This window comes from Actinia tenebrosa, unplaced genomic scaffold (genome assembly GCF_029948245.1).
Source record: "Actinia tenebrosa isolate PJP-AT-01 unplaced genomic scaffold, QUT_ActTen_1.0 PGA_scaffold1__47_contigs__length_23844297, whole genome shotgun sequence".
Classification (NCBI taxonomy): Eukaryota; Metazoa; Cnidaria; class Anthozoa; order Actiniaria; family Actiniidae; genus Actinia; species Actinia tenebrosa.
The window spans coordinates 8,828,985-8,854,198 of record NW_028292578.1 but is presented as its reverse complement, the minus strand read 5'-3'; the positions used below and the strand labels follow the sequence as shown (position 1 = coordinate 8,854,198).

The 25,214-nt window shown below is 35.9% G+C and overlaps 5 protein-coding genes across 5 annotated transcripts; 2 read left to right on the top strand and 3 right to left on the bottom strand.

Annotated features, from left to right (window-relative positions):
* The first annotated feature begins 60 nt into the window (after positions 1-60).
* On the top strand, positions 61-2,354 carry LOC116295040 (uncharacterized). Its single transcript, XM_031702739.2, has 3 exons — positions 61-517; positions 703-1,004; positions 1,382-2,354. Exons 1-3 carry the CDS (start codon positions 121-123, stop codon positions 1,997-1,999), a joined length of 1,317 nt encoding a protein of 438 aa, XP_031558599.1. The 5' UTR covers positions 61-120; the 3' UTR covers positions 2,000-2,354.
* LOC116295039 (26S proteasome non-ATPase regulatory subunit 12) lies at positions 2,297-10,580 on the bottom strand. Its single transcript, XM_031702738.1, has 12 exons — positions 10,550-10,580; positions 7,147-7,262; positions 6,929-6,988; positions 6,227-6,463; positions 5,937-6,012; positions 5,481-5,509; positions 5,252-5,401; positions 4,386-4,520; positions 3,920-4,032; positions 3,419-3,584; positions 3,235-3,312; positions 2,297-2,745 (listed from the first exon to the last, which is right to left on the bottom strand). Exons 1-12 carry the CDS (start codon positions 10,563-10,565, stop codon positions 2,530-2,532), a joined length of 1,392 nt encoding a protein of 463 aa, XP_031558598.1. The 5' UTR covers positions 10,566-10,580; the 3' UTR covers positions 2,297-2,529.
* LOC116295043 (actin, cytoplasmic) lies at positions 8,228-10,319 on the bottom strand. The gene is made up of 3 exons (XM_031702741.2): positions 9,975-10,319; positions 9,756-9,866; positions 8,228-9,181 (listed from the first exon to the last, which is right to left on the bottom strand). Exons 1-3 carry the CDS (start codon positions 10,227-10,229, stop codon positions 8,417-8,419), a joined length of 1,131 nt encoding a protein of 376 aa, XP_031558601.2. The 5' UTR covers positions 10,230-10,319; the 3' UTR covers positions 8,228-8,416.
* Positions 10,581-13,285: 2,705 nt separating the features above from the next.
* Positions 13,286-14,891, top strand: LOC116295044 (actin, cytoplasmic 1). Its single transcript, XM_031702742.2, has 3 exons — positions 13,286-13,555; positions 13,667-13,777; positions 13,892-14,891. Exons 1-3 carry the CDS (start codon positions 13,301-13,303, stop codon positions 14,654-14,656), a joined length of 1,131 nt encoding a protein of 376 aa, XP_031558602.1. The 5' UTR covers positions 13,286-13,300; the 3' UTR covers positions 14,657-14,891.
* A 46-nt stretch (positions 14,892-14,937) lies between these two features.
* Positions 14,938-25,063, bottom strand: LOC116295042 (cytohesin-1). Its single transcript, XM_089032572.1, is given in 16 exon segments — positions 14,938-15,696; positions 15,698-15,746; positions 16,007-16,076; positions 16,272-16,356; positions 16,553-16,624; positions 16,803-16,879; positions 17,511-17,622; positions 17,994-18,068; positions 18,210-18,283; positions 19,345-19,457; positions 19,714-19,794; positions 20,208-20,326; positions 20,732-20,801; positions 21,233-21,300; positions 23,406-23,479; positions 24,819-25,063. Coding segments are annotated over 16 exon segments (1,218 nt in total). The 5' UTR covers positions 24,868-25,063; the 3' UTR covers positions 14,938-15,666.
* Between the last annotated feature and the right edge of the window lie 151 nt (positions 25,064-25,214).

Below are 25,214 nucleotides of genomic sequence, written 5' to 3'. Positions count from 1 at the left end.
TTGGGCAATATCATGAGGAAACGCGGAAATATCCGAAAGTATCGCAAGTAATAACCGAAGGAACGTTCCAAGAACTGATTTGTTATGAATAAACAATCAAATTGAATAATAAAGACGTTAATGAAATCACGAGTTTTTGTGAGAAATATTAGATTGAGCTTTGGAACCTCTCTCACAGTGGAACGCCTGGCAAGTTCTTCAATTTCACTTTCTTCAAAGATGTCTGCTCTAACTAGTCTTGCAGAAATGGCAGCTGAAATAGTTGTTCTTGACTATCGCCTCCTTTCGGGAAACTTGAATTGTCTACCGAGAACAATCCTAGAAACACTAGTCACGGCTTCAATCAGAAATCAGAAGATTTTGACGTTACACTTACTGGTTAGTGAGTGGCCATTTAAACACCTTGTCTTGCAAGACTGTCAAGGGTTTGGAGAAATGTATGCGGTGTTGTTCGCGTTCATCTTACAAAAATCCGATAATAAACTTGAAGTTGTCGACATGAGGGGCTGCAGAACTGGTTAGTTGTTTTCAAATATGAATCACATGTTTTTTCGTCATACCGGCATGGAAGGAAGTTTATTTTCAAGGAAAAGGGGAAATTTCGCTACTAAGACAGCGAAATAACTGCCAGCCTTTACTTTCGTTCAAGATTTTGTTGTTATTGATGATAATACATTGCACTAAAACTTTAATGATTCACAGGAATTGCAGGAACTACAGCATTTTGTAAGCTAGCCCTTGGTCTACCTGTGTCTCAGAATGACGTGTCAGATATGTCAGTCATAGATTGCCGCCCATTGACTGAAACAGACAAGCATGTTGAATATCTGAAAGTCAAAGTACCACCACTGACCGTGATAATGGATTGCTATGTCAACCCTGAAAATTTTGAACTTGTTAAGCAGGGATTGGTCAAACATACCATCTTAAATATCAAAATATGCAGCCTTTGTATGGTGGAATTAGGAAGAAGAAAAGTTCGTTCCTTGGCTTCTCTATTAGAGGTAATGATACTTGCTAATTAGGAAAAATACACTGAATATTGGGGGACTATGTAGAATGTTACAGATGTGGGCAGGGAGGGCTCGAAAAATTTGATCCTGCTCAATGGAATTTTAGTGACTGTACTAACAAGTCAGATACATGCTATTGATACAATTTTCATAATTCATTTTTTCCTTACTCTCTCTTTCAATCACTTATTTTTAAATATATCTGTGTTTGATTCATTTATTCATTCATTTCTCATTCCTGCTTTCATTCATTCTTCATTTCTCATTCCTGCTTTCATTCATTCTTCATTTCTCATTCCTGCTTTCATTCATTCTTCATTTCTCATTCCTGCTTTCATTCATTCATTTTGAATTTTTTTAAATTTCAGTGTGATATCATTACTTGCCTTGATGTGAGCATGAATTCACTTGAAAACGAAGGAATAACGTCCTTATCAAGTTATCTAAAAACCTTCAGAAACTTAACAGAACTCAATCTGGGCTACAATCGTCTGAAGCATGACAATACATCTGGCATCACTGCATTAGCAGATGCAATCAAACACTTATCATCACTCAAGAAACTAACTTTAACAGAAAATATACTCGGTAGTGAGATATGTACAATATTAAGGAATATTGCATCATTTCTCACGCACCTGGTCTTAAATGGGTGTGGTACAAGGAGTGATGAATTAAATGAAATGTGCAATATGCAACCCCTTCATCACTTGGAACATTTGGAGCTGTCAACAAATGCACTAGTCAATTGTATGAAACCCATGTCCAAGTTTGTTTGCAAGTCTTCAAAAACTTTAAAACATCTTTCTATTGAGGACAATATGTTTGTATCTTCAAGTGTTGCTGATTTACGTAAGATGGCCAAGAAGCTAGAAAAGTTGGAGACCTTGTCAATCTGTTACAACCATTTGATCCCTGATGATGTTATGATCATACAGAACGTATTGGCAAATGTTAAGGTTATCAACAGGGATTGGCTTTTCTAAAAGTTATTATGCTGTGATCATAAGTACAGTCAGATGTGGGTAGAGTTGCTGGATGGTACTCTTCTGCATGTTTTTCTCTACAGATTCTCCAATTTTCCTCCCTCCACAAAAAAAGCCCCAGCTTGATTGCAAATTTGATCATGGATTAAGTGGTGCAGAAGTCAAGGATGATTTTTATCATAATACTCAATACTATAAATTATGATTACTCCAGAAAAGATCTGATTTTTACAGTAGATTTATTGATTAAGTAATACTTGATAAATGGGGTCAATGTAACATACACAAATCGTAATGTAAAGAAGAGAATTTATTTTTATTCTGAAGAAAATAAAACCATTTAATGTTTACAGTATAGGTTGTTTTATGTTCTTTCTCCCTTCTATACAACAAATAATTCCTGTCTTGAAGCATTGTACACTCTAATTTATGTAAGACATTGCCTTGAAAAGAGCTCCAGTCTATACTGGGCTTCCTGTGAACTTGCAGGATACAAAGCAGTGTTGAACTAACAGCATTCAAGTCTAGTTTTAAACTTGAGAAAGCTTGTGGACCATTTCTTCTTTAGTTATGAGATGTGTTGTTTTGTTCAGATGTCCCATCAATTTGGATAGATTGTGTGACCACTCATTCAAGATATCATTCACTTGTTTACTGGAACTAAATGTGACAATACTCGAAGGGCGGTCTATTCTGGCAAACACTGTTTTTGATACCACTAACTCAGACAGGAAATGCTCACTTTCCTAGAATCAAGAAAAAACTCATTAATGGGTTTACAACCGATGTATGACACCTTACATTTATCATGACAAACATTGTGGTGTATAGACACTTTGCACCACCATACAGTACCCATGGCAGGAGGTACAACAATAGAGTCTTCCCACCCTGGAAACAAAATTCTTGTTCATGTATATCAAATTAGACCAGATTCAATTGATGATGCATGATGTTGCAAAGCCTCTATATAACACAGTCAATAGTTGAGACACCAACTGATTTAATTTAGCTGAGAACTGTAATATTCTGTAAAACCCCAAATGTGCTTATATCTTGAATATTTTTTGTTATTATTGTCCATAGATCTACAACAACATACAATATATTTTTGAATCCAAAACAATGAAAATTTGTGGGGATAGAGAAAGATTATTCTTAACACAATAAACAAATACATTGGATGCAATAGTTGAACAAATTTTGTTTACTTTAAGGTTCAACATAGTACTTACTTCAGGCGTAAGATGAAGAAGTTCTGACATTCTCTTCATGGTGATCCTTGTATAGTACTTTGCCATTACACGGATATTCTAAACATTAATGATGATAAATTTAATTTCTTTTCATAATGAATTTTTGCCCACTATAATAAAGGATTATTATTGCAACAGTACTTATTTTAAAAAAAAAACTTACATGTTCAACTACTCTCTTTCGAAGTTCCTCCCATCTTTTATTCCCATCATCAGATGCCGTATCAAAGACAGTTTTTCCAGTGCCCTTCCTCAATTCCTCTCCATAAAGCTGTTGTATTGTGGACCAGTCCATCAATTCTGATGTTGTAAAGCATTTCAGCAGTTCTCTGCAACAAAAACAATAAAAACATTCAGTATCCATTGATGTTCTCTACTTCGCTTTAAGAGCGTTTCTCTGGATTCTCCAGTTTTCCTCCCTCTGTAAAAATAAACTTCTAAATCTTAATCGGAATCAAGTAGATAGAGCTACACTGTAGAAATGACACCGTTGAACCCCCTATTTAGGTTAAGGGGGATATATACCTACTTATTTTGAGGTTATGGTAACCAGGCAATGCTTTATTCAATTTAAATTATTTGTAATTTTGTTAAGAGGAGAAATACAAAGTTGTTGGATGTACAAATATCTCAACAATGGAACAAGACTAGTAAGAATACTTACTGATAAAGTGGTATTTCCTCCAGCACCTTGTCTTCCTTTACTCTGTGTATTAAGTCTGACTGTTCATTATCAAAAGGTGCTAACACTAAGTAAAGTACGACATTCCTCAGGGCCTGAAATGTACATAAAACATCTTAGTCTAATGATAAGGATATGGAATCATAGATTGATGAGTTAGCATGCACTGACTTTGATCACCCCAGAGGTTTTAAGGGTCTTGTAAAAAATTGGATCTATTTTGGTGTTGCAAGATGTATCTTATTCTGGGTTGCTGCTCCTTTATATTGCAGGGTACTGTTTAGCTCTAACTCATTGTTCTCAGCTATTGTTTTATTGTCTCCATGGCTCAAGAAAGATTGATTAAAGTTGTAGTTTATTCATATATAATGCTTGCTGGCACAAGCCTCCAACAAGTGTCATAATAATCTGAGACTATTATAAACATGAATGTAATATAATATCATACCTGATGTTTCTTATCCTTGTCTTCCATGATAATAGGTGTGTTATAAACAGCCTTGTAGTACTTACATGTTGCCAAGTAACTCCCTTCATGTCCTGCTAACTCTATTAGCAGCTGGTAGAACTTGAGTTTTAATTCCTGGTCAGACAAACATAAAGCAAACATTAATAACAAATAATTAGCCAGACCATACTGGCTAAGATGAAAGTCTGACAATCTGAAAACATCATCAACATCAATGCTACTATCAATGCTATTATCAATGCTACTATCATGTACATTACAGGAAGAATCGTTTGGCAACTCACAGCTTTCTAACCATGTCACTACAGCTTGCTTGTTGCATGCATTATTATCAAGGTAATCATCTGAAACCATCCTTATCAACATCACCACCCACTATGATGATGATAATCATGGTTCCACCGTCATTATCAATAATGGTCACTGATAGTACCAGTATCTTTATCAATGTCACCACCTCCACTATAATGATCCTTATAAATTCTCATCATCATCATCACCAATGATCATCATTATTATCCTTATGAGCATTACTCCCACAACCAGCACCATGATTATTTGCTAGAACATCGTCGACATCACTATCATCATGTTAACAATAATGAGAGGCGTAGTGGTTTACTGCTCATCTCTCACTGCTGTGGTCCGTGTTCAAGCTCCCCAGCTCAGACTGGATCATATGTGAGTTGAGTTTGTTTGAGGAGTTGTTCTCTCCCTTGCCACAAGGGTCTTCTCTGGGTTCTTGGGTTTCCATCATTGTTGTAAATATAGAATGTAGTGGTAGAGTGTGTGAAGGGAACCTCACGGAAGAGCCCTGTGCAGGGAGTGATGGTTTTTTACCATACCTGTTCTTGGTCATTTTCAAAGAATTTTGGACTTATTTTCTTGCTGATGATTTGTGTCCTGACAAAATCTTTCTTGGCCAAGCACAGACGCATTTGCTCCAGGATGAACTCAACCTTTTCTTTTCTCTCCATGGAACCAAAAGTTTCAACCTGATATATATCAACAGATATCATGCTTTAAAGAGGGAAAAACAGTTCTTGTTACCACAAAAAGATAGATTTGTCATACCTGCAATTCTTGTAAGATGTTTGCAGCCTCTGAAAACAAAAAAAGAAGAACAAAAATTAAGACTTCAAAACAGCTTTTTCCATGCCCCGTTCAGTTATGAAGCACACAGAATGTAACGTAAGCACGAAAGAAGTGTAAGGAGAAGCATGAGCCATAAGCAAGTGCTTCTCACACTTCTCGAGTGCTTATGGTGCTTCCTTAGTGCTTTATTTGTCAACGGAGAATGGAAAAAGCTGTTTTATTCTTATTATTATATAGTTACTAATTTAATTTCAATATTAAATTATTTATACAAGGAGAAAAATGGTCACAGGATCTAGCAGCATGTCACATACATGGATGGCATCAGCACATGCTCTGTTCACCACTAATAAAGCACAATTCTCAACCAATCAGTGCGCACATACTATATTAACTATATAATAAATGACAAGGACAAGCGTAATAATGACCTACCTGAGATATCTCCATCATCTTCCTTGATTTTGGCAAGCATTCTACTCAGCCTTGCTCTCTCAATTTCTACATAAATCTTCATAAATTGTAAATGAAAAATGATTTAGTCAAAGTGAATTCTTTCAACACATAACTCGTTTCTATGCTTCGTGTGTCTGTGAGTTTAAAAATGTCGATATAATTATGCTTATTGGTACAGTACTTTATAACAATGTTACAGCAATCATATCTCTAAGAAACATTTCTGGGTTATTTTATCAAAAGTGTATTAATCATTCTTATCCTATTACCTTTCCTGCCGTAACTGTTATCAAAGTGTCAATCAGTTTGAGTTTAGTTTCTTTATCAGGCATCTGTTCTACGTATCCATAAGCCTCTTGTATCATTTTAGTGACTGCTTGTTTTAACTGGCTGCGACGTTTTGTTAGTATGCTGATGTTTTCATTCAAGGCATTCCAGTCCTTGTTTTTGAAGCATAGTTGAACAATACATATCAGTACTCTTGATGTCGAATGCATATCTGCTGCCTGTAAATATGAATAACCCAATAAATGGTTGCATGGAAAGATGGAGGGGTACAACAATAGAATACCCCGCAAAGAAAAGTATTAGTGGGCTGCCTACGCGCTCGTTGATCGAGTACCTTGGGGTTAGGTTTAGGGTTAGGATCGGGGAAGGCTTTTGTGGGGTATTCTATAGTTATTCTGATGGAGGAATTAAATGGATACACAGAAGTTTGTAAAGAAAGGAGGGATAGGTCGATCACTCTGTCCTAGACCGATAGTCTATTTTGAATATTTTCTAATAAACTGCATTTCAAATTAAATCAAATAAAGATTTAGAAAGTATGAGGATAAAAATAATTCAAAGATCAAAAATTAACCATTATAAGTTCTTTAAGAATTTAGGAAAACGTGCTTCTACTTTATGAAGAGAAAATTTTGACAAACACATGGACAACTACAATTGCATCGCAATATTAAGATACGTACAGTTCTGGTTTGTTTCTCCATAGACAGCAATATCTCTAATGCTTCTGTCAATTTGCCTTCCTGTATTTAATAAAGAAAACGAATTTACTACCGTCTATATTGATAAAAGTAATATTTTTTTGTCGACCGGCCGGTCTTTCATGTAAGACAACAACGTTATGTTAGTTAGAAGGCCACAAAAAGCATTTACAAAACTAAATCTGTTTATATATACCTACCTCTGCTAATTTCTCACACTGGGGGATAGTTTTATCTACAGTATCACTGTAATCTACCTCCATTTTCACCACGTTTCCCTTCATATCGGTGATCGTCGTGCCCGCCATCTTGAAATCTTTGAGAACAAACAAAGACTGAAAGGGATCCTGGGAACATTAGTCAGCAACTAAAAACACAGGGAGCCCGCGATAAAGATATGAAAAAAGGACTCTGGAGTAATAGAATAGAAACAAACTGTTGGGGGGGGGGCAATCAAAAAGCCACGGAGTTACCCGAAAATTTTACTGGTAACAAAAACGAATAAATCTGCAGCATAGTTTTAATGTACATAGTTTATTTCCTCCCTTGTACTTTATTTGTAAGCGATAATAGAATCTCAGTGTATTGTACTCTGACAAGGCAGGAAAGGAAAGACACTTCTGTTTCACCCTATCCATGGCAACTGAAGACATTGCCCGGTTAATGTCAGCCCTAACCTTGGTGGAATGATCCCAGTAAATAGTAATACAAACTAAATAGCCATTTTTCTTTCACAGTTTGAATAAAATCACTCTATCATCACTGGGGAAGTATCTTAAACAGGGTTGATAACTAGATATAACCCTCCTTGCGAGGTTGTGACTAGATATCAACCTGGATATTCCTTTAAAGATAAAGGATAAAGACAGCCAAGGTAAAACTGCAAGTGAATGAAAGAAACGACTGATGATGATTCAAATACTACTTCCCTTCCAGCTAATACTATATCGTTAATGTTATGGACACAGAGCTCTCATGTATGATAATTTACACAAGTTTCCCAATTCATTGTCCAGCAAGCCTGACTTTCATGATTTCAGACAATATTATTTACCTGCAGCCCTATTGTGCTAATCAGTTCCAAAACCTGTCCAAGACAAACCTCTTTCCACAATTTCTAAAAACAATTAATTTTCCTAAAACCAAAAATATTTTCTTTTTCACTTTCCGCTTTCAGAAATTTCCTTTATCTGCTAAATCTTAATTTGTAATATTTCCTGCTATCGTAGTCATCACCCAATCACTCATTAAGTTTAGGTTTAGACATCAACATACCACAAGTTAGAAAAGACAACTTTTTTTTAATAATATTTTTTTCAACATATTTGACAAGTCCAATCAAGACATCCTAGAAAGATTATTTTTAGTTTTTGTACAATAAATACCATTTTATAAATCTATTTTCACACGTGAAGTGACTCAAGAGGTTGAATGATAGAATGCAAGTATAAACGCTACAGTTCTAACAATTTAGAAGCATTTCCTGTGGACAATGGCTGGGCCAGATTCATCATATTCCTGCTTGGAGATCCACATCTGTTGGAAGGTGGACAGAGAAGCGAGGATGGAGCCTCCGATCCAGACAGAGTATTTCCTCTCTGGTGGAGCGATGATCTTGATCTTCATGGTTGGTGGAGCAAGGTTGGAGATTTCTTTCTGCATACGGTCAGCAATTCCTGGGTACATGGTGGAGCCACCAGACAAGACAGTGTTAGCATACAGATCCTTACGGATATCGACGTCGCACTTCATGATGGAGTTGTATGTTGTCTCATGGATACCAGCAGATTCCATTCCCAAGAAAGAGGGCTGGAACATGGCCTCTGGGCATCGGAATCTCTCATTTCCAATGGTGATGACTTGTCCGTCGGGAAGCTCATAGCTCTTCTCAAGACTTGAGCTGGAAGCTGCAGTCTGCATTTCTTGTTCAAAGTCAAGAGCAACGTAGCAGAGCTTCTCCTTGATGTCACGTACGATTTCACGTTCAGCTGTGGTGGTGAAAGAGTAACCACGTTCTGTCAGGATCTTCATCAAGTAGTCAGTCAAGTCACGTCCAGCCAAGTCAAGACGGAGGATAGCGTGAGGAAGAGCATAACCCTCATAGATCGGTACAGTGTGAGTGACACCATCTCCAGAGTCCATGACAATACCAGTGGTACGACCAGAGGCATACAGGGACAAGACAGCCTGGATAGCTACGTACATAGCAGGGCTGTTGAAGGTCTCAAACATGATCTGCAACAAAAAATAAAAATAAACATTAAAAATGTGCTTTAAAAGAATTTATTCGGAATTAATAGTGGATATTTTTTATGTTTAATCTAAGATTTTTTCCCGAAGATCGTGTTCTCAACACCTCGCATAATGACACGTACATTTATGTACATAGTTCGATTCACTTGAATTGCGCCTCCTTATAAGGTAGCAAAGTCTCAGGCGGAAATTTTTCCAAAGATTTCAAAAGGTTACCGATATAATTCACTTCAAGATTAAAATATCTAAAAGGGTTAAAGCATGCAGTGGTGATATCACAAAATAAAGAAATCGAGAGGACAATCTAGAATATGTAAAGTATTTTGATTCATCAGAGTTAAATGTCTTGATACAGCGTTGAGGCTGAAAAAAATCACCTAAAAGCAAATCCTCTAGAGTTAAATTTAGAAATTAGAACATTTTACTTTCGAATGAAGAAAGGTCTTAATAATATCAAAATATCTATCGATTATATGCAGAACAGTTTGACTCCACTTTATGGGGTGTGGCTCTAAAACGCCACGCCGATGCAAAGAACTATTGATATACCATTTACCTGTGTCATTTTTTCACGATTGGCTTTTGGATTCAATGGTGCTTCGGTAAGGAGAACTGGATGCTCTTCTGGTGCCACACGAAGTTCGTTGTAGAAAGTGTGATGCCAAATCTAGAACAAACCCAAGAGAGAAAGAGCGTCAGCCATGCTGAACTCAAACATTCAATATCTGCAACAACAGTACAAGCATTACATTGTTCTAAACAATAAAAAATCTACCTTTTCCATGTCATCCCAGTTGGTGACGATTCCATGTTCAATGGGGTATTTCAGGGTGAGAATACCTCTCTTGCTCTGGGCCTCATCTCCAACGTACGAGTCCTTTTGACCCATACCAACCATTACGCCTTGATGGCGAGGTCTACCAACGATGGAAGGGAAAACGGCTCGTGGAGCATCGTCTCCAGCAAAACCAGCTTTGCACATACCAGAACCATTGTCTACGACCAAAGCAGCAACATCTTCATCGGCCATTGTTGAATTTTATAGAAGACGGAGATAAAATAACCTCTGAAATACCCTTCGCTTGAGCTTGTATCGAACGAATAGGACGAATTAAATATCGAGTCACAATTTATACTCACTCCAAAAACAATACACGTCCAGATTTGCCCATATATGGTCAAAATTCGGTGCAGTTTCCGTACTCTCGAAAGACAATAAACAAATGAAATTGACTCACAACGCGGTGACTTAACTCATTAACTATTCAATACTGGAAATACCATATATCATGCATCACGAAGTATTTAAACCATTGGCATTCACCCCAAAAGTCATGCATTATATTATACCTTCATCTTTTGCCATATAATGAAAGAAAAGGACAGCCTTTATCCGCCTTTCTGATATGCACTTCGTAGGGAGAAATTGACCAATAGGTTACATATAAAAGGATTACTTTATTTGAGCAAGCGATAGGACTTGGCATAATTTTTGATTCTTCCGAGAAAATCCGAGAAAATCTAATGAAATATTACATTTTCATAAAAGCTGTTATTTTTACTTTCACTATATTTCTGAAATAATATTTGTTTTTTGATTTTATTCTAGGGAATCCAATTATTCGTTGTGGTACGGCTTATTTTAAGTATGAAAGGAAATAAATATCTTTGAATCGGCAAGCATTATAATGAGACACATGGCTGTGTATAGTCGTTTCCTCTTGGTGACAGGAACTGAAATGTCTAGGTTGTCTTATTGTCTTTGGTATAATACAAAGAGCCTGCTGAAGACTATTTAAAGGTAATAAAAAAATTCGTAATATAAGCGAAAGAATTCATTAAACTCAGTTTGCTTCTTATGAATTATTTTCGAAAAAATCTCAAAGTAGAAGCAAAAATTTAGAACGGTTCTTATTTTAACAATGTAAAATACATCAAGCAAAAACATTTACAGGCGGTCACACAACACTATGTTACGTAACATAAGCATAGGAATGTCACGCATATATCTTTAACATTCCAGCACCTATCAAAGCGATCGCCCGTGTTTTTTAGTTTTAAAGGTTCCCCCCCCCCCCCCCCCCCCCAATATTTTATTTTCAGTTATAACACAAATATGTTGAAGTCAAAAGAAGCTATAGGAATGTATCCTGTGTGGGTGTTGGTGCGTGTGCAAATTAGAGGCGTTGGTTCTTCCTGCATCAGTAAATTGGTTTTGCAAGCTGATACTAACGAAGGGGGCGGTGGTTTAAAACGGAATAGAGAAACTTTCCTTTTAGTTTGCTCATCAGCTGAATTACCAATATTCACAATAACATTTAAAGAAGGGCTGAAACCAACTCGAATACAAAAGGAAAAACTTTCCTTTTCTTTTGATGAATTAAAGCTTTTTTTAAAGAGCAAGACAAGGCGTCTGCAGGGAAGATCTAGGCCCAAGCACGTTTGTCACCAATCAGTGATCTTGGCTAGCGTTCTGTGATATCAATGTCACTCAAACTGACCTTATAATATCGCTCTGACTAGCTGATAATAATCGTAATGAAGGTACTTTTTACTCACTCCGAATGTACCGGTATTACTGTTCACTTTGACCTTAATTTCTCACCAGGAAAGGGCATTTGTACAGATATTTGTATAGATATAAATTGGCTAATTCTCTCTCCTCAATGGGAAATTGGAGAGACAGAATCTTAAAGCGAAGAGAAGTGGCCTCCAGCTATCTTACTGTAAAACACTGATTAGAACATTACTGATAACTGGACTGGAGGGGGTCCGAACAGACGAGAGTTGGTTATTTAATTATGATTAGATTTATTTTAGAGTGACTGAAGAAAAAGAAACATAAACCATTCAAATAAAGCGAGTGCTCAGCCGATCAGGGTCACGTTTTATTGCGAAACTAAACGAGACTGAATCACGCCAAAAAAAGTAGCTAAGGGATCGTTCGTAATCTATGGGGGATGGGGGAGGGGGGAGGGGGGAGGGGGAGGGGAGGGGGAGGGTGAGGGTAAGGGTGAGGGGGAGGGGATTTTACAGTGATTTGAAATTTTTTTATTGGCCCCCAGTCAAATAGCATATTATCCTCTGCTGGCCCCTCCCCCACTTTAGCCTTTTTTAGACTTTAGACGTCGCTCCGAATACTAGAAATTTGAGCTTACTGTTGAAGATGTAGACCTATTACGGTGTTTCATCAAACAAGCTTAATTTGATTTAATATTTTGTGTCATGATCCAGGGAAAAATCACCTTAAGTCGTGCTACCGTCATGAGAATATGCCCAGCCCTCGCCCCTGCTGTTTTATGTTCACTCCCTGTAGGAGGTTGGCTCAAACACTAAGTATTAAGTCGTGTATGTTTGTCATTGGTTCCCTTTATATCATTTAAATTCTAAATTTATCCTCCAAATCCCCCTTTAATTGAAACGGTATGGATCCGCCTTTTATGTTAGATCAGCTGAACTGGGATAGACCAGGTCGGGAGAGATCCCTCCTCTCCCCCTCCCCCTCCCCCTCCTTCCTCCCGCCCTGGGCTACACGTATCATTCCGGCCTACAAGGGATTCTGGGATTTACAAGAAGTCTTTGCATGCAGTTGCCCAACTACTTGATATAATGTAAGATTTTTAAAATCGAAAAATAGGAATTAATTTCAAGTAAAGGCAAGTGGCTTCTGATGATTATTAAACTGAGAACAATGAAAGACGGCCAAGTACTTCAGCAGAGATCGGTGCAAGACAACGAATCTAGTCATACTTACCAGCTTTTAGACTATCCAAGCTACCATAAACAATCCATTATTTAAATAAATGAATATTTTGTGCGCCTTTGCCAAAATCTCTCAATAAGGAGTTTAAACATTCAAGATGGCGTCAGAAGCCGAGAGGATCTGGGTACCAAAGAAACCATTTCACGGTCATTTCTGACATCCATCAAACCAATTATTACCAAATATGGTCTCATCCATGCCCATATAAGGTAATGTATCATGTGATATATAAGGCGAGTGACGGCCGCATGCTTTCACTTACAGACACGGCAGAGTTGAAGCAAATTTCGTTGACTTGTTTGAATATTTTAACTCTTTTTTCACTCTAAACCTTGAAAATGGCAGACGACGACATTGCAGCCTTGGTGATCGATAATGGTTCTGGTATGTGCAAAGCTGGTTTTGCTGGAGACGATGCTCCACGAGCAGTTTTCCCCTCCATCGTTGGTAGACCTCGCCATCAAGGCGTAATGGTTGGTATGGGTCAAAAAGACTCGTACGTTGGAGATGAGGCCCAGAGCAAGAGAGGTATTCTCACCCTGAAATACCCCATTGAACATGGAATCGTCACCAACTGGGATGACATGGAAAAGGTAGATTTTTTCGCTTAGAACAACTTAACGCTTGTACTGTTGTTGCAGACATTGAATGTTTGAGTTCAGCATGGCTAGCTGACGCTCTTTTTCTTTCTTGGGTTTGTCTAGATTTGGCATCACACTTTCTACAACGAACTTCGTGTGGCACCAGAAGAGCATCCAGTACTTCTTACCGAAGCACCATTGAATCCAAAAGGCAATCGTGAAAAAATGACACAGGTAAGCGAGAGTTTCTTCATATAAGAAATGGTAAAGCCTTCTGCTTCACGTAGGGATTTGCCCAAAAATATTCTTGCTTTTCTTCAAAAGCTTACTTCATATTTCATTTTCCAGATCATGTTTGAGACCTTCAACAGCCCTGCTATGTACGTAGCTATCCAGGCTGTCTTGTCCCTGTATGCCTCTGGTCGTACCACTGGTATTGTCATGGACTCTGGAGATGGTGTCACTCACACTGTACCGATCTATGAGGGTTATGCTCTTCCTCACGCTATCCTCCGTCTTGACTTGGCTGGACGTGACTTGACTGACTACTTGATGAAGATCCTGACAGAACGTGGTTACTCTTTCACCACCACAGCTGAACGTGAAATCGTACGTGACATCAAGGAGAAGCTCTGCTATGTTGCTCTTGACTTTGAACAAGAAATGCAGACTGCAGCTTCCAGCTCAAGTCTTGAGAAGAGCTATGAGCTTCCCGACGGACAAGTCATCACCATTGGCAACGAGAGATTCCGATGCCCAGAAGCATTGTTCCAACCCTCCTCACTGGGATTAGAATCTAGTGGAATACATGAGACAACATACAACTCCATCATGAAGTGTGATGTCGATATCCGTAAGGATCTGTATGCTAACACTGTCTTGTCTGGTGGAACTACCATGTACCCTGGTATTGCTGATCGCATGCAGAAGGAAATAGCTGCCCTAGCACCATCGACTATGAAGATCAAGATCATCGCTCCACCAGAGAGGAAATACTCTGTCTGGATCGGAGGCTCCATCCTCGCTTCTCTGTCCACCTTCCAACAGATGTGGATCTCCAAGCAAGAATATGATGAATCTGGCCCAGCCATTGTCCACAGAAAATGCTTTTAAGATGGCTCGAGTACAGCATCCCCGAGTGACTGCCAATCAGGTTCAATTGCATCTTAATGGCAATGTAACTGATTTTAAGTCCAGATTGCACCTTGCATGTATCATGTTTATAAATCCTGTAAATGTTTTAGTTAGAGAACGAGTCTTTCATCTTTTTGCTGTCATTATTGTCAGTATACTACCCTCCTAAAAATGTTTTGTAGTTGGTAATAAAATGGGTTATACAACCTATGCATATGGTGTTTTATGTGATGGTATACAGACACTAAAAACTACACAACAACACTTATCAAATACCATTTATTTTGACTAAAATTTCATCGGTTTGATTAAAAGAAAAAATACAATCTTAACAAAATTACAAAAATTACTCTTTTGAGAATAGATGAAAGTTTAAATTTGGAAATATCATCTCGACAAGACATCCTCAGTTGGTTCATTTGGATGAAAACCAAAATATATAAAAAACGTGCATTTACAAGACATGCAACGAGGAATGGACTGAAAAAATGAATTCTATTCCATTGGTAATAATCAAAATATTTCTTTCACATTGAGCTCGACTTACTGGGATATCAAGGCATATTTACAATAGCAGTCTTGCAAGTCATTTTGACATTGGTTCCTGTTTTCTCTACATTAGTGGACCTTTAATATCCACCTAGACGTAATATTTACCCATTTCAGATCATGTGCCATTCTCTTGGGACCAAGATTCTTTGATTTAGTTGTATCGATACTAATGTGTCCTCTCATGTGCAACTGTTAAACAAAGAAATAATACTCTAGAGAATGACACATGGTCTGAAATGGGAAACAGGAATCTATTTACAACTACTGTCAGTGCAAGTATTGGAACGTTGCTTTGATTGATTGATAGAATGATTTTTACATCCTTTTGGATGTACAGTATTGGGGTATTATTGGGTGGAGTAGCGTCAGGACCACACCCTACAAGTAGGCCTATATTATTGGAATATGTATCACACCAGTATTGTATTGTATCCTCGTTAACTGTAAACTGCTTGTGTGACTTTTTTTCTTTCTTGTCTGTAGCATGTCGTAGAAAGGGTCAAAAATCATGCTGGCCCTGAAACAAAAGTAACAAACATTATAGGGGAGCAGATCCAGGATTTTCACCAGGAAAGGGGGTGGGGGGGGGGGGGGGGGGGGTGGGTTCAAACCTGACTGTAGTTTGGCAAAACGAAGGGAAAGGAATTTACCTTTTGGGGGGTTCAGTAAAAACCACATAATCTAATTAGGGGGTTTGTAGCTGTCATTTGAGGGGTTTGACCATGCTTTAGGGGGTTCAAATGAGCTCTGACTAGTGCTAGTTTGTGTATTACTTACTTTATGCACTTGATCCATGTTTCTCTTTCCTCCTCAGAAAATGCGCATATACGATAAACGTCATGGTGACCTAACAAAGAAAATAGTGAAAATCAACAGTAAAAATGAAAACTATAAGTTATAATTGTTATTGGGATAAATCTTTTTAAAACGATGTCAAAAACCAAGTCACTATGAGCAAAGGATATTTCCACTTTATAGATTTATCTATTTCCTCTTACACAACTTCTCATTGGCATAACAAAATATCTATATCTGTTAATACCTTCGACAACTTTTCCTTCAGAGTCGGTCTTACATGCCTTGATCAAACCTGATGCATTATCAGCTGAGTAAATCTCAAAACAGTACTGAAATAAAAATCATAAATGATGGAGATAATTTAATATTAGTGATAAAAATGCAACATAACAGATAGGCTGCAAGGAGTTTCCCCCTCCTCCTACCCCCCCCCCCCCCCCCCCCCCACTCATTCCCCACAATTTTTGTTGCCTCTAAATAAACAAAGATATAACTATAAGAGAAATAATAACCAATATTACACACCTTTCTTCTGGCATCATTCACTTCTCTGACCTGCAGATTTTCAAGAGGAATGATTCCACGCGGTTCTCTATCCTGGAATATTACAACATCAATTGTTACCAATGTATCTGATAGAATAGTATTGATTTCTTTTTTTTTTTTTTTTTGTGAGATTTTAATTTTCCATTGGAGAGAATTCTTCCCTCTTTGCCCATAGTTAGAGTTATACAAATATATCCCACAATATTGATAATACAATTATTTTTCTTACCCCAACATTCTTAAAGTAGTATAGACAGTTGTCTTTCAATATAAAATATCTTTTTCTCCAAGTTTTATGGAGACCACCTAAGAAAAGTATATCAGATTGCTAAAATTAAATAAATGGTGGAACAAAACAAAAGTACCAGATAAATGAGTGACTCCTCACATGTAGGTGAATAAGTACAGAAGGTAAGATATAGGCTAGGTGTAGTACCATGTTAATGAGTGACCCCCCATATGTAGGTGAATAAGTACAGAAGGTAAGATAGGCTAGGTGTAGTACCATGTTAATGAGTGACCCCCCATATGTAGGTGAATAAGTACAGAAGGTAAGATAGGCTAGGTGTAGTACCATGTTAATGAGTGACCCCCCATATGTAGGTGAATAAGTACAGAAGGTAAGATAGGCTAGGTGTAGTACCATGTTAATGAGTGACCCCCCATATGTAGGTGAATAAGTACAGAAGGTAAGATAGGCTAGGTGTAGTACCATGTTAATGAGTGACCCCCCATATGTAGGTGAATAAGTACAGAAGGTAAGATAGGCTAGGTGTAGTACCATGTTAATGAGTGACCCCCATATGTAGGTGAATAGGTACACAAGGTAAGATAGGCTAGGTGTAGTACCATGTTAATGAGTGACCCCCCATATGTAGGTGAATAGTACCAGGTGAATGCAAGGATTTGGTACAGCAAGGTAAATCTAGACTCTAACCTTCTTTGACAAGAACACCTTCTCTGTCAGGGTTGAAGAATGTCTGTGTAATGTCATTGCCATCATCTTCAGGGATTTTAAAAGCTTCATTCTTTATACTTTCATATAGAGTCTACATGAAATAAAGAAAAATTACAAGTCATTATTTAAGCTGTTGTTAAAAGGAAAACCAGAGGAAATACCCTCAAAAATAAGAGTGAGAACCATTAAAAGATAGTTGGCTTGAGCAAAAAATAAATGACTGTGCTCAATCTTCTCTAGTTCAGGATCTATCTGGATAAACTTGCGCTTGGTGTAATTGTAGTTCTCAAATTTAATTACTTTTTCTGCTTTTATTGGTTTCCTATGGTATTGGCATTAGGTACATGTGACAGTCACTTCCTTCTGGATCCCCTGTACTTAAGCTCTCAATCTTACCATTACATCAGTTTACCAACTTCTTTTGTCTTACAAAAGGAAACTTCAATATTTAGATATACTTACAACAAGGAAGTCTTCGTCTAAATCAGCTCCACAGTTGATGCCTTTGTTCATTAGAATGAATTTTTCCACTGTTGGCTGTAATGAAATATAAATAGATTGTTGAGATCATTTAGATCTTATATCCTTATACAATTTGATTTCTTTGACATTTCTTAATTAGCAGGGATGTTTTTTCTAAGAATCTAGGGTGCATAGGAACTGTCTACTATTACTAACCTTGTCTTTAACACTTGGGTTGTGCAAACTTGTATTTAACAGAATAATTGAAAAACTTAAAACGTAACAGGTGTCTAGAGAAATCAAAATAGAAATCGTTGTTGGTTGCAGGTTATTGAATGAATATAATGTATACATTTCAAAATTGCAGTCAGGATTCATGACCCATTATAAATTAAAGTTGTCTCGAACTTGTGAATGTCTGTTTAATAATTGTAAATTTCACAAGTCAAAGACAAATTTAATTTCTAATGAATGATAAATACATTTATTACACATTTAAGCTCGATATCCGTGAAATAAAGCCGTGAATAAAAACCATATCAGTGAAGTGATACGATATCACTTCACGGTAAACTGTAACCGTAACTTGACTACGATAGTAGTCAAGAGTGACCAGAGAAATATCTATTTAGTGTTTATTTCTATCAAATTCAAGATGAATTTTGTGCTTCTTACATTTTTAATTAAGCTTTAATATCTTGAATGATATTGAATTGGAAACGTATAATTCTTTAACATTTTGAAATGGTGTAAGTCGGTTAAGGATATTTAAGACACTAAAACATTTTATGTGTGTTATATATCGAGCCTAAATGTGTAATAAACAAATTATTACATGTTAAGAACTTGATATCGTTTTTATTCATGAGTTTTTCCGTATCATATCGCTCACTCGCTCGAGGACTCGCTTGTTCGTGATATGATATGGAAAAACTCGTGAATAAAAACAATATCAAGTTCTTAACATGTGATAATCTCTATATATTCTTAGGTGCAGCAGAAGAAGGTGGGTGGGATAGGAAAGGGGTATAGGAATGCATAACGTTTTTGACCACATTTTAAAAAATGAAATGGAATAAGGACAGTTCACCAATGTTAGTGCATTGACAAGGATATCAGTAAAACCTTTTCTCTCTTTTCTCTCCTGGTTATAGCTCATTTTATTGAAAATTAGTCTGTCGTGTAGAAGAACAGCCATCGTTCATGGTCTTAAAATAACTGAGGAGAAAGTGCTGCCTTTGCAATTAAATTTATAAATGGTTTACGACCTTTACAGGGCTTGGATGAAAACACAAATGACAGTCATTGTCCTGGAGTATACATGTATACACTATAGCACTATGTATCTTACCTGTAGAGGTGAATAACCCTGGGTTGTCTTTACAGTATTGTTTGGCAAATCCTTCCATCATTCTGTCAATCTTTTGAGCCTCACCTGGAAGTCGAAAACTCCACAAAAACTCCCTAATTAAGAAATAAAAAGACATGAATCTATGGATTTTATTTCATTAATGTGTGTGAGGGCTATCTAAATATTACTCTTAGTAATTTTACAACATGAACAACGCCAAAAAGATATAAAATAAAATGATGATAAAACTGATTATAAAAGACATTTTTTGTAAAGAAATATGATTGGATCCTTTGCAGATGCTTGTAGATTTAGTTCAGTGTTGATGACTGATGATGACGGTGATGATGATGACTGCCTTATACTTACCTAAGAGCGTTTACAAGAAGCTTCCCTTCAAATTTGTGCAGTACCACAAATTTATCAAATACTTCTAAGTTGAATTCTTTGCTGTAAGTTGAAACAGTAATATATTAGTCATTAAGATCAAACACAAACAAAATTAAAGTAAAATTAACTATTTAATCAATTTTTAATTCCATTTACTATTCCTCCGTCCCATTATTCCCTGAGGATGGACTAATTAATCCAAAAGCTAGGATCTTTATCAAAGTTTTGTTGTGGTCGAGGAAGCATTCTTTGAAGAGAAATGATCCTAACCTACAAAAACATTTTTTACTTTTCCTGGCATGGAGGGACATGCCTAGACCCTGAGCAATAGCAATGAATGTGACCCCAAATTGTGTCAGAAGGACAATGGAAGATTCTGACAATGGTATGATACTGGCAACATTATATCAATGGTCGATACCATGGCTCCATTAGAATGTTATACTCTCTGACACATATCAAATAATACTCACTTTTCTCCAAGATAATTTCCAATTTGTGTCTTGTTTAGACCTTCTCCAGAATACAGAAAGTCTGCAACATCTTCTGGTACTTTATTCAGTAATCCATTTGATACAAGATATTCTATGCCCTATAAAAACAAAAACATTACAATGTTCTTTAAATTCTATCTACAGAAAAAAGAAAGTTAACTGCATAGTTTTTTATTCAGCATTAGTTTTTCAAGCTACGTATAGAAACTGTATCAATACTCACTGGAGAATTTGCAACATTTTAGATGGTCATGGCAAATACAACAGTTCTGTTTTTAGATATTATATCTATAGTTTAGAGTAAAACCATTCATATGTAAAAAAGACTGAAAATGGATGCAATATAACTTAGCAGTAATTAAAATTTAGAATACCAGCAAAAAAAGTTTTGTTTGTTTTGTAAATCAGAATATTTTCTCATTTTCATAAATGCTGATTTGTGAAATCATTCAGCTGCTTGTGCCAAATGATGTATATATGTGAGCTTCCTTTTTCAAACTTACTTTTTCAGGATGTAAGTTGAATTTCTTTCTTCCAATAGTTTTCTGCTTTATTTTCATGTCTTCTTTGGAACTACAAAAAAATTAACAAGCCATACTCACAATGACACACTTCCAAGACCCATAAAAATGTATAAATTTCCATCGGGTGATAAGCAAATAAATTGTATGCAAATGTGTGACAAAAACATGAAATACAACTCTGATAATAATAGATGAAGGAATTAGATTATCATTTTGTGGTTGCAACAAACAACTGTTATTTTAATGCTACATAGTTATTATGGGTTTGATAATGACTTGATATACAAATATATCTATTTGCATGCAATATAGATTAGATCATAACAATAAGAGACTATAATAATATCACAGATACTATAATGTGCAATGTATATTATGTGCCAATGGATCATCGCCATCCGTTTTATTTCATGATATAAATATGCAAGCTTTTTCCAATAATCTTAATATTGAGGTGTTTAGACAATATTGAATGTTTACCCAATTAAGTCCTGCTGATCTAAGGAATCCAGTTCATCTGTCACTTGGGCAATATCTGCCTTCAGTTGCTGAAATAAGAAAAAAACATTAAGACAACATTAAAAATAGATAAAAAGAACTATATTTAGAATAATTAATATAAAATAATTATTCTAAATATAATAATTGATAATAAATGTTTTTTCACTCATCAATACAAGACTCAATTCACATTAGCTGAGAGTTTAGAAAAAGACCAACTAATAGTTAATATTTATTTAATTCATTTATTTGTCTTGGCCTTAAACGAAATACAGGCAGAGAAACAATAATAGTGAGACCAATTTACTGAAGTAAAGACAAATAAAATACTACAGATAAAAAGCACTTTATATTCCCTCTAACAAAGACCTAACATAGACTACATCATATGCATATAGTGGTTATTACTCTGATTTCTTGCATGTTGTATAGTGAGGAGTTTGTGACAATGAACTTTAACAACACAATGCTGTTAGCATTGTGAAAATAAACCATCATCTTCAACAACAACTAGTAAAGATGATCACCATAACTATAGCTTATTTTCAACTATAATAGTACTGTATATTATTAAACGACCTCTAACCAAATGACTTAATAAATGATCCTTTTACAAGATGAAAAAACAAAGTTATGCCAAACAACTAAGAACAGGAAACAAAGATTGTGTCTAGTCTAATACTAGTATCATATCAGAAAGGTTTAAGATCTTCATCTCTATTTTTGGCAGTGAATCATAATTATGATAATACGGAATAGGGACTAAATAACACATACATTTTCTAAGTACTGCTCTTCATCAAGATCATCTATCATTGAACAAGCCATACTTGAGTAAATGAAGTCAGTCTTCATGGGTTAATTATATTGACAAACACCTAAAGCAAGTCATGACATATCTTTCTGCTAAGACTTCCACAGCTTTAATCTTTCAGCATGAATAATGAAAATTATTGTCTTGATGGACAGGATATATTATAGGATGGGGGGAGGGGGTGAGGGGGTAGGGGGAGGGGGAGGGGGGACAGAGGGTGTGTAACATGCCTAAAATTATTATACTCTTAATAATGCTATACGAATTTAAGGTACAGCCTCTCTAAAAAACAAAGTTAAATGGATACATTGGGTTTTACTTGTGTGGCTTGTATATCCTCTGGAGGGGAGGGTGGGGAGAGGAGCAAAGCAAGTCACAGGGGTGGAGAGAGAAGAAAATAGACAGGTAGTCAAAATGCAAATGTCCCCTAAGCTGAAATAGATAGATAATACTTAACATACCTATACAATAGTTTGAATAAAATGAAGGGAAGGAAACAGGGTGAAGTGGAGTAGGTGAGAGGAAATGAAGGGAAGGAAGCAAAAGCAAGTACCCTTAAATAGTTACACAACACTAGGACAAAATAGGAAATCAAAAGATAACTCTTGGAAAGAAAATATAACAAATACAATCGTTTCAGAAGTGCAAAATGAGACCAGGAACAGACCAATACTAGTGCTGTAGGAGGTTAAATTATGAAATTGTGTTATTCAACATAACAAGTCTATTGTGAATATTATTATGGTAATAAATAGGTCTTTGTACTTTTTCATAAAATATCATAATATAATCCTGTTTTTGAGTAAGAGATTTTACCTATACTTTATAGGTAAAAGTTTTTCAATTTTGTAAATATATCATGAAAGGAATTTGTATTCCTAACAACTGCAAAGGAAAACTTAATGTGATTTTTCAACTAATCAACACAATAAATAATTGTCTGCAAACAGAAGGAAACACATTTCTATCCAATCAACTAAGATCAAGAATTCAATGCACCTACATTACAAATCATTTAGCACCCAAACATCTGTACCCCTGTGTGGTATGATTAAATGACCTCAAATAGCAGATATAATCTACCACAATTAATCTACTGATCCATTGTCACACAGACTGTTGGTCAAGTGTTACTCAGTAACACAGCTGATACCATAACAACACCATAAACACCTTGTAATAATCATGAACAATAAACATTAAACACATTATTGTCTCTTCTGTTTAAACAAAAGGACAATTCTGAGCCAACAATATTGGCAGTTTTCTTCCAATCAAACTTATAGGAGAATTGAGATAATAATAGTTTTTACACTCCTGATAATATCTACTACTCACCTCAATTTCTACCAATAATTGGGACTTTCTTTGTCTAATATCATTGAGCAGAGCTTGTTCTTTGGCAGTTAGACCTACGATATTAAAAACATGTATTACTTGGGTGTTTTATTGATGTTTGATTCTCTAAGTGTTTTCCTTCTAGTTCTGATTTCCCTCACTCCACCCTCCCCCCCCCCCCAAAAAAAACAACTGCTTGATTCTAATTCTATTTTTCAGAAATCTTACTCATATTTTAAACATCAAAAAAATAATTTTCAATAATTTGAGGTTCTTAAAGACACATGACACCAAAATGCTTTTAATACACCTTTAATTTTTTACATTTTTGTTCAAATTGTGTAAAATTATTAGGTACATTTGTAACAATCACTCTTAGAAAATGACATATTTATGACAGCCACTCCCCATTTGATCAAAAATACATGAGCCACATGAATATATATATGTTGTAGTTGAATATCTGGAGCAGGTTCAAGTAAGTTTAAAAATATATTTCAGACTTGACAGCTTTAATAGGTTAGTAACTATGACATAGTTTCATACTATATAGTTGAAAATGAAATCTGAGCTCTGTAACTGTCAAAAAAAATCAAAAAAGTAATGAGTCTTGAAGAGGAGCCATAGTTGTAGTGAAGGGATTATGAAATACGAAATGCAATAAGAGAAATCTTCTTATTAAAATAGATTATATTATTGTGTGAATAATAAATACCACAAGTATTTTAAGTATTAATTTTGACAATAACAATATTAAGCCACAAAAATAACACACTTTATATATAATATTTTCTCTTTATTGCACATAATAAGCCCTTTCTTCTTTGATTTGTACTTGTTTCAAAACTTATGATGAATGCAAACAAGATGTTCAAAGTATGAGGAATGCGCCCAGGCATGCGTGATCGCTAAAACAATACCAAGGAAAAATCTATCTTAATTATTCTATTATTTGAATAGAAAGAATTAAGGAAATAATTTGTAAGATTACAATCAGCTATTCTGCATTAGAGTGTTCTCAGATTACAAGTTTTGTAGAAATGTCTGTTAATAAACCCAAAATTATGCCTGGTGGCAGGGGTGGGAGTATTGTCAACATTTACACATGAATATGTGTTTGTTATAATATTAATTAACGTAATCTGAATATATTCTAGTAATGACAGATTTTGACATGAAATTCGGATTGCAAGACAATGCACTGGACTTTTTTCGGCAAAATCAAAAAAATAAGAGATCGTTGTTACTATTGATTTTGAATAAAAATATTTACGGGAATAGAGAGGTGACGGCTAAAGTTGTTTTATCCCATACCTTACCTTGTACCGAAGACACACAGCATCACAACATTATTAAATGAATAGCATAATAGTGATTAGAAAATAGATATTTGGAAGGGTAGATGATATTTACCGCTGATGGCCGATGTGTCGTTCCTTTCCGCTGTCATCATTGAGCTCATCCTTTACCCCAGCAAAAGACGGCTGGAAAAACCGCTTCACGCTTAAGACTGAACAAAAAATCGATCAACTAAACTATCTTTAGCACAAGCTTTCCTTTGTCTGGTTATTTGGTTGGTAATAAGACAGATTTCCGTAGCAAAAATTGTTGAAATAGCGACAAATCCTCGACTCGCCTTCTCGACTTGCAAGCAGATTACTACTAGATACCAGGTATACACCGACATCATACATACAGGAAACCCAACGTCAATACTGTGCAAAATAATGCGAAGCGGAGTAAAGAAAAAAGAAAAGAAAAGAAAAGAAAAAAGAAAAGAAAAAATAAGAGAAAGTAAGAAAATCAAGA